This window comes from Vulpes lagopus, chromosome 10 (genome assembly GCF_018345385.1).
Source record: "Vulpes lagopus strain Blue_001 chromosome 10, ASM1834538v1, whole genome shotgun sequence".
Lineage (NCBI taxonomy): Eukaryota > Metazoa > Chordata > Mammalia > Carnivora > Canidae > Vulpes > Vulpes lagopus.
Window position 1 is genome coordinate 107515458 of NC_054833.1, and position 12334 is coordinate 107527791.

Below are 12334 nucleotides of genomic sequence, written 5' to 3' on the forward strand. Positions count from 1 at the left end.
CTGAGTGGTCTCAGGTGGTGATCTAAGTCTTTCCTGTGTCTAAGTCTTGCCTCCTCAGAACAATTACAGTTTCCCTAGGGGTAGTCCAGGGCCATGCTTGATACATAGTCAGGGCTCCTGGAAAACTGCCCCACTCTGTGTGCATATGTTTTTCCAGTGTGTTCTACTCACCTTGAGAAGCTTCTCTTGCATCTCAAGGACTTTTGCTTCTTTCTGCTCTATCCAGCAGGAAAGAGTTCGCAGAGCAGCAGCCCGGGTTGGAATTTGAGGATCATAAGCTGATAAAAGAACCTCCTGGAGCTGGTCTGTGGTGATGCTTCCAGATTCCTGGTTCGTAGTCATTCTGGGCTCACTAACCGCTTGAGGAATGAGTGGAGTAGGAGACTTCAGGGTTGTTTCTTTGGATTTCTCATGGCTTTGCTGTTGTTTGAGGTGAGATTCATCAGCGTAACTTTGACTGGTTTGCTGCCGCTCTTCTATTTTTCCTTCTGCATCCTTTTTGTTCAGGGTACTTTGGGCAGCCTCACTGACAGCCTCAGTGGAGAAGGCTCCATGGGTAGAGATGGTGATGCGAAGATCGACAGCAAGCTCCTGGATGACAGGGTCAGGGTGCACCTTGGAGACTTTCTCCAATAAAGGCAGCAACTGCTTCAGGACAGCAAAATCACATGACTTCAACTACAAAATAAAATGAAAAATGCCAAACCAAAGTGAATATAGCAGATGTTAATAATGCCTGAACACTAAGGAACATTCTGAGTAAGAAGGTCAGGGAGCGTATCTTATTCATGGTGTAATCAGCATAGTCTAGCACTCTGTATTGTTGAATAATTATAGCTAACACTTATTAAATACCCTGTGCAGGTACTTTTCTGAGTTAAAAATACACCAGTGATGCATATGATTATACTTAATTTTTACAACCTGGTGGGAAAAACATGGTTATCTTATGGTTTTAATTTGCATTAGCCAGACTACCTACCAGGGCTATTAAATATCCTTTCATGTTTATTGGCTGTCTGCATTTCTTTTTCTGTAAATAGCCTTTTTACATCCTTTGTTGTACCCCACTTACCTATTAGACTGTCTCTACAGTTATTCTTATCATATCAGATTTTAATATGCAGTCATATGGTGAAATTCTTTTCAAGATGATTATTTTTTTACTTTTATTATCTTTTTTATTGCATTATTGTATTTTTGGCCTCTATGTACCTTTTACTATAAAAAGATGAGTTAATATTAGCAAAATACTTAGCACCTGACACATAGTAAGCACTATGTAAGTGTTTTAAAAAGAAATATGACAGACAAAAACACACATTCATATTCCTATGATTATTATCTACATTCTAAACAGGAGAAACTGAGACAAAGAACAGTTAAATAACATGTACACAGTCACGTGACTGGAAGATGGTAAGATATGAATTCAGTAAGTATGGTTCCAGAGTCCACAGTCTTACTTTTTAATAAAGTTTTTTTATTTATTTGACAGAGAGAGCATAAGCAGGGGGAGCAGCAGTCAGAGGGGGAAGGAGAAACCGACTCCCCACAGAGAAGAAAGCCCAGTGTAGGGCTCAATCCCAGAACCCAGGACCGTGACCTGAGCCAAAGGCAGATGCTTAACTGGCTGAGCTACCCAGGCATCCCAGAGTCCACACTCTTACCTAATACCCTACAAAGTCTCTACTGAACAAATAAAGCAGTTCTTAACTACATTTTCTAAAGAGGCTGGTCAGCATTCAAGGACATCATAGATCTGGAAAGGATTGGGACAATAACTGGCAAAAGAGGATTTCTCCTAGAAAGTGAGAGTAAAAATTACAGAAGGTTTTATTCTCTCCAGAAGCTTTGTGCTAATGCTATATGCCTTACTAGGAAAAGTGCATGTGCAGTCAGTAGAGAAGCAAGAATCAGTGATAATCCTTTTCTGTTTAAAAACACTAGGAATATCATCATATGAGGCTTCATTAGTTCCTGACATCTGAAAACCTTACAGGTCTTAAATCCTTTTAAGAACAAAACAGGGTATTTACTACTTGCTCATTCTCTCACTTCATTATCCAACCAACCAACCAACCAACCAACCACCTTTGTAGGACCTATATAACATTCTCATTTAAACTCTACATCCACAGAACTATTACTGTTTTTTTCCCCAACATTTTCCTTCCAAGTACATAAAAACCTGAGGTTCATGTCAGGTTTGTACCTGTAGAATTTCACCATACATTGCCCTCAGATTTTTTTTTTTAAGATTTTATTTATTTATTCATGAGAGACAGGGAGAGAGAGGCAGAAATATAGGTAGAGGGAGAAGTAGGCTCCCTGCGGGGAGCAAGATGCAGGACTCAATCCCAAGACCCTAGATCACAACCTGAGCCAAAGGCAGATGCTCAACTGCTCAGCCACCCAGGTGTCCCCAGATTTCTTTTTTTAAACAATTAGGAACTATGCAAAATAGACAGAAGGTAAAATTTCTAGCTTTGCAACATATGCTGACTTATCTGCATGTGTACAAGTGACCGTTCCAATATTACCATATCTTAAAGGGAGAAGAGAATACATGTTATCTAAGTAAAGGGCCAATTATATGAGGAATCTGTGGAACTGGGAAAGATATTTTAGTATTAGATAGTAATAGATACTTAGTTTGTGTTATCATTACCCTAGACTTCATTCATTGCTTCTGTAGTATTATGGACATTTATTTTTTTCTTTAAGCATCTGAAATGGGAATATCTACTTATAGCTACAGTGTATGGCCTCTTTTTCATTTCTACTATATACACTAGTTTCTTCTTAAAAAAAAAAAAAAAAGATAAATAGACCAATGGAACAAAATAGAGAACCCAGAAAGAGATTTATATATAGTCAACAGATCTTTTAAATTTTTTTAATGGAAGTATAATTGACACACACTGTTACATTAGTTTCATGTGTCCAACACAGTGATTCCAGTATAATCAACTGATCTCTGACAAAGGAGCAAAGTTAATACAATGGAGAAAAGGCAGACTTTTCAACAAATAGTGCTTGAATGACTAGATACTCATGTGCAAAAAGATTTTTTTTTCTGGTGCAAAAAGGTGTTTTTATTATAGTACAAGGGCAGGATCTGTGGGCAGAAAGAGCTGCCAAAAGATTATTTAGACACAGACTTTACACTATCACAAAAATTAACTCAAATGGATCATAGACTTAAATGTAAAATGCAAAACTAAAAAATTCCTACAAGACAACATAAGAAAAAATCTAGATGACTTTGGGTATAGCACTGACTTTTTTAGATTAAAAAAAAAAATCCATGAAAGAAATAACTGATAAATGAGATTACATTAAAATTTTATTTTTTTAAAAGATTTTATTTATTTATTTATTCATAAGAGACAGAAACACAGGGAGAGGGAGAAGCAGGCTCCATGCAGGGAGCCCGACGTGGGCCTCGATCCCAGGTCTCCAGGACCACGCCCTGAGCTGAAGGCGGCGCTAAACCGCTGAGCCACCAGGCCTGCCCACATTAAAATTCTAAAATTTTTAAACTTTTACTCTGTAAAAGATAATGTTAAGAGAAAGAAGACAAGCCACAGACTAAGGAGGAAATATTTGCAAAAAAACTCATCAATAAAAGATAGCTATCCAAAATATACAAAGAACTCTTAGAACTCAGGAGTAAAAAACCAAACAACTCAATTTACAAATGGGCAAAAGATCTTAACAGACTCCTCTCCAAAGAAGATATATTAGATATACAGCATACAAAGAGATGCTCAATATCACATGTCATCAGGGAATTACAAAGTAAAACAAGATACCATTACACACCTCTTAAAATGACTTAAATCCAAAACTGACAACACCACATGCTGGTAAGGATGTGAAGCAAGAGGAACTCTCATTCATTGTTGGTGGGAATGCAAAATGGCACAGCCACTTTTGGAAGGCAGTTTGGCAGTTTCTTACAAAACTAAACATACTTTTACCATATGCTCCAGCAACTGAGCTCCTTGGTATTTACCCAAATGACTTGAAAACTTATGTCTATACAAAACCCTACACATAGATGTTTATAGCAGCTTTATTCATAATTGCCAAAACTTGGAGGCAACCAAGATGTCCTTCAGTAGGTGAACAGATAAATAGACTGTGGTACATCCAGACCTCGGAATACTATTCAGCACTAAAAAGAAATGAGCCATCAAACCTGAAAGACATGGAAGAAGCTTAAAAGCATATTACTAAGTGAAAGCAGCCAGTATGGAAATGCTATGTAGTATATACTCCAAAGTAAGTTATATTCTGGAAAAGACAAAACTGTGGAAACAGTAAGAAGATCAGTGGTTGCCAAGGGTTTGACGGGAGAGATGAATAGGCAAAGCACAAAGAATTTTAAGGGAAGTGAAACTATTCTGTGGGATATTATAATGATGGCTACATACTCATTACACATTTGTCAGAACCCATAGAGGTTACAGTACCATGCATGAACCACCATAATGTAAACTGTAGACTGTGAGTGATCACACACACACGGTGCGTCAATGTAGGATCACTGACAGTAACAAATGCATCACTTCTATGCAGAATGTTGCCAGTATGGGAGGCTGTGCTCTGTGGGGCAGGAGATGCATAGGAAATCTCTGTACCTCCTGCTCAATTTTGCTGTGCACCAAAAACTGCTCTTAAAAACAGTCTATTAGGGGATCCCTAGGTGGCTCAGCAGTTTAGCGCCGCCTTCAGCCCAGGGCATGATTCTGGAGACCGGGGATCCAGTCCTGTGTTGGGCTCCCTGCATGGAGCCTGCTTCTCCCTCTGCCTGTGTCTCTCCCCCTCCCTCTGTCTCTCATGAATAAATAAATAAAATCTTTTTTAAAAATAGTCTATTAATAAAAAAACAACAACTATATTTTCCTCCAGTTTTCAAACTTCCTAGGCATTGTGGAATCATCTTATTCAATTGGGTAACTTCTTTAATCATAATAGGCACATAGGTAGATTCTGAATCAAATAGTTTATAAGGCTTAAGATTAAAGTTATGCATTCTTTCAGCTTTGTAAGCCTATAGATGTCCCACTGTGAGAATAATCAGTAAAGCCCAAGACTGCAGATACCAACTATTTTGTTCATAAATGTTCAAAAAATTTTTGAGGTACAAAGTAATATTCACTTAATTGATAAACATGAAAATGGAACCACTAAGTAATTATTAATTATTTTTCAAGGGTTACCAAGGGCCATATCAAAATTAAGAATTAACCACAAAGCCCTCATTTCTACTCCTGTCACTGCTACTCAGCAGAGATTTCATATCCAGACTTCAGAATTCTGTGTGGAAAGCCCTGAGGCTTGAAGCCCACAAGTGAGTGACAGATTTCTTTATCTGGCTGTGCCTCTTCCAGAGTCTCTGGTATACTTTAGGAATGGAACATGCAGAGCTATGTCAGCTGTGTCTATGACTTCTTTCAGGGCATCAGGAATGAACCAGTTAGATAGAGAATTGTTCTGAATTTCTGCAAGTTTTCAAATTTAAGAACTGGAGGTTGGACTGGTAGGGAAGGAATTGAGCATAGTGAGTGGTGGGAGGGAGGATGCCTGCTAAGGTAAATATATGAGAACCAAATTGACAGCCAGAGGAGGGCATGTGTACACTGAAAAAGCCCCACATGAGCCTCTGCAAGGCTCACCTAAGGAGCATACAAATTCTCATTATGCCTTATCCTGCCCAGTGAGAATCACTTTTTTGGAGGCCTCCAAGGGCCTCTTCCAACAATAAAATGCTGCCTAAAAATCCCTAGTTCCAACAAATACTTAGGTTTATTCTTTGTATTCTCATTTCTATATATCATCTATGTTTCTTCAGATATTTAGCTGAGTTGTTTATATGTCCAGTTCTGACTTATAACGTCACTGAATTTATTTACAAGTGGTATTCTTTTTCTTTTTTTATGATAGTCACACAGAGAGAGAGAGAGAGAGAGAGTTAGAGACATAGGCAGAGGGAGAAGCAGGCTCCATGCACCGGGAGCCCGACGTGGGATTCAATCCCGGGTCTCCGGGATCGCGCCCTGGGCCAAAGGCAGGCGCCAAACCGCTGCGCGCCACCCAGGGATCCCTACAAGTGGTATTCTTTCCCCGCCCCCCCCCCCTACAAGTGGTATTCTTATTCTAAGTCAGTGTGCAGTACAGCTTGTCTTATAATGAGCAACATATAAAAACACATATGAGATACAGAAATATGAATCTTCTTTTAAAAAATTAAGAATTCATTGGATTAATCACAGCCACTAGAAGGTGAACTCCATGTGGGCAAAGAGGCATATAATAAAGATTTCTTGAATGGGTTTACTCCATGATATTCTCAGAAAATGCAGTATGAGATCTCAGAATTTGGGTTTGAGTCCCAGCCCCACCACCCTGAGCCTCAAAGCTCAGATCAGCTCCATAGCAGCAGTACTTTAGGGGACCTAATGGGCCCTGCAACATTATCAAGAAACTGCTTCCTAGGGGGCCAGGGAAGTTACCAGCATCACGCTTTTATTGATAAGCAACCCTGAAATTTAGAAAATGAGTTTGGAATAACACTTATCTTGTTAGCAGTCTTAGACCTACACTTTCTCCAAATTAACTCCTCTTCCCAGATACTATATTCTAATAATCACCTTAATTACATACATTAGAAAGGAAAGAAAGGTTGCAATGTTGTTAGACTCTGTTCCATTAGCTAAAACAATGATGAACTCTAATTGGGGGTAGGTATAGTATAATCTAGACTCTGAAATAAAAGCCCTAAGCCTCATGATGACTGTCTGAAAACATAATTAAGAATCATGACTTTTTTTCTAATATAAAGATGGAAAGCTCAGCATTACTATAGAAACCCCTTATGAATTCATGAATCAAACAGAAAAAAATTAGTAGATCTAGGGCAAAAGTGGCGTGTTTATGTTCACTTAAGTAAATGCAAAGTCAGAGGAATCCAGGATGTAATCAGTGAGTCAGGATGGCTCATGGAAGGGCAGGGACAGGTAAGGGATATACATTTGCATCACTCAGGTGAATCTCTCTTAAAACATGACTAATTAACATAGCCAATCCCCCCAACAACAGGCTTATAGAAGGGGAAATGGAAATACTTGTGTTCTACTTTCCATTTGGGGTGTGGCATAAAATTATAGGTGTTAAATAAGAGAAAAGAAAAAGAAACACACTCTCAACTTACGGAAACAAAGACTATTTTTTTTTTTTTTTTTTTTTTTACAAAGACTATTTTTAATACTCAACCAGAAAAACAAAAACCAATCAGGCCAACTAAATTCAATAACAATATAACTTAAGAAAAATTATTCCTTTGGTGAATACCTCTTTGACCATTCCAATGGCAGGGATATAATAGGACTTCAGAAACTGAATGAAAAATGATTTCTTCAGGGATCCCTGGGTGGCGCAGCGGTTTGGCGCCTGCCTTTGGCCCAGGGCGCGATCCTGGAGACCCAGGATCGAATCCCACATCAGGCTCCCGGTGCATGGAGCCTGCTTCTCCCTCTGCCTGTGTCTCTGCCCCTCTCTCTCTCTGTGACTATCATAAATAAATAAAAATTAAAAAAAAAAAAAGAAAAATGATTTCTTCAAACTACTTAGAAAATAAAAAATTTGGAGTGCTAAGTAAATCTACCAAGAAATGGATTCACATTAACAAGAGGCCCAAATAAAATTTCTTTTCCTTGGGATGCCTGGGTGGCTCAGTCGCTTAAGCACCTGCCTCCTTCTCAGGTCATGATCCCAGCATCCTGGGATCAAGCCCCACACTGGTGGGGGGAGGGTCCCTGCTCAGCAGGGAGTCTGCTTCTCCCTCTCCCTCTGCTCCACACCACCCGCCCCCGATTGTGCTCTCCCTCTGTTAAATAAATTAATAAAATCTTTTTAAACAAATTCCTTTTCCTTTTAAGGACAGGGTAAAAGGAGGCAAATTCTAATATATCACAAATCAGTATCAAATTTGAATCTTCAAATTAAAAAATCCATTCCTGGGATCCCTGGGTGGCACAGCGGTTTGGCGCCTTCCTTTGGCCCAGGGCGCGATCCTGGAGACCCGGGATCGAATCCCACGTCGGGCTCCCTGTGCATGGAGCCTGCTTCTCCTCCCTCTGCCTGTGTCTCTGCCCCTCTCTCTCTCTCTGTGACTATCATAAATAAATTAAAATAAAATTCTTAAAAAAATAAAAGATAAAAATAAAAATAAAAAATAAAAAAATAAAAAATCCATTCCTATAGGGTTCCCCGCTCATTGCTAAGAGTTCTAACCAGTCTGATTTTGGATCCAATTTCATTATACTTGCACTAAGCTTATTCTGCTTTCTTGTAGTTTCCTAACATACACACATGTCCACCTCTCTCCTTGTCTGGCACACCTCTGCCTCTTGGTCTCTACAGCTCAGCTACATGGGCCTTCCATCAGTATTTAAGTACATCGAACTCTTTCTTGCTTCCTGGCCTTTGAACATGATATTGTCTTCATTTTTTTATTTTTATTTATTTTTTTAGTTTTTTTTTTTATATTGTCTTTAACTGAAAGAGTTGTCTCCACCTATATCACATACACCCCCAAACTCCTATTCACCATTCAAGTCTTATCTTAAACTTACATTTCCTCAGTAGAAACCTTCCCAGCCTAGGTTAGATGTTCTCTTGGTACCTTCTTCTTCTCTTTTCAGGCACTGCATTCAATTTGAAGTATATTTTTTGAATACTTAATGTCTGACTCCCTCACTAGCGGTAAACTTCATGAGGATAAGGACCATGTTTGCTTTGTCCATGACAATATTCCCAGACCCTTCACTGGCACACAGAAGTAAGAAATAAAATATTTTTTGAGTATTTTTTAAATTCTTAAAATTTGTAAGTATGTAAAAGATATATGTACTCGGGACACCTGGGTGATACAGTCAGTTAAGTGTCCAACTCTTGGTTTTAGCTCAGGTCATGGTCTCAGGGTCCTGGAATAGAGCTCTGCATTGGGCTCCACACTCAGTGTGGGGTCTGCTTGAGATTCTCTCCTTTTCCCTCTGCCCTTCCTGCTTGTGGTGTCTCTCTCTCTCAAATAAATAAATCTAAAAAAAAAAAAGATACATGCACTGGACACAAAGCTTTAACATGCTATATGATATGGGTTAAACAATGGATCCTGTGCTAAAAGAAAACTATTCAAAACAGACAGAATCCTAAGTAATCAGCAGTTTACACAGGTTTGCCCCCACTACAGCAGTAGGGACAAGGGCTGAGCTTTGGAGAGCCCTTAGAGTAAGGGACAGAGAAGCTAGTATTCACCAAAGATGCAAAACAGTGCAAGTATTTCCAAATCAATGTTGTGTCAGGTCAGAAAGAGCCCTGACGTTCTGAAAGTGAAGTCTACAGAGGTGATAAGGTAGAAGTGGTACAATTTTCTCATCCTCTACTTTGGAGAGAATTCTCATTAACAGCCTGACTTGTTTATTATTCTAGTTCTCCTAAGCACAACATCCATTCTGATTTCTCACAAGGGTGAAAAGAGAAGCAACAAGTTTCTCTCTTCTCTCCTCCTTCCAACCAACTTTGGCTCATGTTGGCAACTCACCTGAACAGCTCCTCCCAGCATGACAGCCACCAGCCCCATGGACATGCTCAGTGTCTGCGATTCCACAGGATTCTCTGCCTGGTGGGCCACGCTTGCACATGCTCGCTGCAGTGTTGCTGCTACAAAGTCCACAACCTATGACAGAAACAGAATGTAATATCAGTGAGGAATAAGAAAAAGAATCTCAAAATTCTCTTTATATGTTATGTCTACATCCTTACCTCCTTCCTCATCAACATCATGAAGGCAAGAACCTACCAGAACAGGCATGGTTACAGGCCCACATCTCATGTCAACTCTAGAGGGTCAGTGCCTCATTTTTTTTCAAGATTTTATATGTTTATTTGAGAGAAAAAGAGAGAGAGAGAGAGAGAGAGAGAGAATATGAACAGGGAGAGGGACAGAGAGAAGCAGACTCTCCACTGGACAGGGAACCTGATGTGGGGCTGGATCCCAGGGCCCTTAGACCATGACCTGAGCCAAAAGCAACCACCTAACTGACTGAGCCACCCAGGTACCCCCTTATTTTTTAAAATAAACTCTATTCCCAATGTGGGGGTCAAACTCATGACCTCACAATCAAGAGTTGCTGGTCTACCAACTGAGCCAGCCAGGTACTCTTTGTCCTCATTTTTTTTTTAAAGATTTTATTTATTTATTCATGAAAAACACAGAGAGAGAGGGGCAGAGACACAAGCAGAGAGAGAAGCAGGCTCCATGCAGGGAGCTCGATGTGGGACCCGATCCCAGGACTGTGGGATCACACCTGGGACGAAGGCAGGCACTCAACTGCTGAGCCACCCAGGTGTCCCTGTCCTTATTTTTTGATGAAGAATCTGTAAGCTAGTCAAAGCCATGCAGTTAATAAATGAGAAACCTCATTTATACCTTCCCAAATATTTTATTTTTAAGATCAGCCCAAATATTTTAATATATTAATCCAACTTCCTTGATTTTTCATGAATTTTGACAGGAAATTAAAATGAAAAATGATTTGATACTTGCTGATTATCTTAGATGGTCCTAGATCTGTTTCTCCTTTTTTTCTTTTTAGATTTTATTTATTCAAAAAAAAAGATTTTATTTATTCATTCATGAGAGAAACAGAGAGAAGCAGAGACATAGGCAGAGGGAGGAACAGGCTCCCTACAGGGAGCTTGTTGTGGGACTCCATTCCAGGATCATGACCTGAGCCAAAGGCAGACACTCAACCACTGAGCCACCCAGGTGCCCCAGATCTGCTTCTCCTAATGAGGCTTCCTCCTCAAGAACTCCTCTGCTCCAATCCAGTTATGACCATCTGATTCCAGTAAGCAAAGAATAGGCGAAGAGGAATAATTTTATCTAGAACTGAGTCCTCAAACAATCTGTACAAATGATCCAGAGTCATTTTTTTAAGTACCAAATATTTTTAAAGGATTAAGATTATTCATATATAAGATTTTATATAGCATTTGGCTAACAACTAAGCTTTAAATGGAATTAATTTGGTCAGCATCATTTTGACTGCACTTGTATTAATCACCTTAAGTAGAAATATCTTTGAATAAAAGCAAATGCACACATCCATGCATGCATAGGTACACACGTGCAAGCATGCACACACGCACGCATATTTAGGATTAATGGCTGAAAAGGGAAAAATCATTTTGAAAGTAGTACAGCTGAGATAGGTCATAATAAGCCTCTAAATACCATGCAAGCTTGCATGTTTAATTCTCTGGGCAAATCACATGCTATGCTAGAGTCTTTATTGCAAGCTTAAAGTCAGGAGAATGGCTTGTTAACACTTGTCTTTGGAGCGAGGCAGGAAACTAGAAAGGTTATTAAAAGTTCCACTTACTGAAATGAACAATGCTGGTTATGGCAATTTTCACCACCCTCTCAAGCCTAAAACTTTGATTAGAAGTTAAGGACACTGGCCTTTCTAGAGAAAATGCTACATTTACCATCTCGGGCCACCTATTTTGCCTCCAAAGAGTTTTTTAAAGCACCCCTTGATTTGAGGAAGCTTCTATTTCAGCACAAATGTTTTGTTAAATTGCTGGAAAAGAACTATCTAGCCTTTCCACTTTTTCTAAGTCCCTCTTCAGAATATATATATATATATATATATATATATATATAATATACATTATATACATTATACATATACATTATATACATTATGTGTATATATACATAATATATATTATTCAGAATATATATATACACACACACACATATTTAGATGCTGCAAAACAAGTAATATGATCCTATTTTGTTAAGAAAGAAACTGTAGGTATGTAGAAAAAAAAAAAGCAAAAAACAAAACACCTGGGAGCTGTTAACTGTCGTCTGATAGCCAGCTGTTATTGTCATCCATAAAGTGCCCTTTCCCTCAAGCTTTTTTCTTCTTGTCACAACAAAACCACTATACCCATCTGGACAACAGCTCCTCCTCACTACTACTCACTTCCTGTGACTGGTCGGGCTTCCAGCCACAAGGATAGGTATGTAACTAAAGCATGTTCTAGAATTTATATAGGTTGTGGAGAGGAGAGAGAGACTTTTAAACATATCTGTAAAGTTACATAATCTAAAAAGCCAAATATTCCTGAAAGTTTATAATGAAAAACAGTGCTCTACCACATTCTTCCTGTCTGATTGGGGTTCTACATAGGCAACCACTTTTATGGGTTAGCTGCTTATTAAGAACATTAAACATTTACTATTTACCAG

The 12334-nt window shown here is 39.0% G+C and overlaps 1 protein-coding gene across 2 annotated transcripts in view; it reads right to left on the reverse strand.

Moving 5' to 3' along the window:
• The window catches only part of TANGO6 (transport and golgi organization 6 homolog), a 202862-nt gene that overhangs the window by 124189 nt on the left and 66339 nt on the right, over positions 1-12334 (reverse strand). For both annotated transcript variants that reach the window (XM_041769887.1, XM_041769888.1), the window contains exons 12-13: positions 9614-9748; positions 172-678 (exon numbers count right to left, since the gene is read on the reverse strand). In XM_041769887.1, the coding sequence (XP_041625821.1) occupies positions 172-678; positions 9614-9748 (642 nt within the window). The remainder of the gene's footprint in view (positions 1-171; positions 679-9613; positions 9749-12334) is intronic.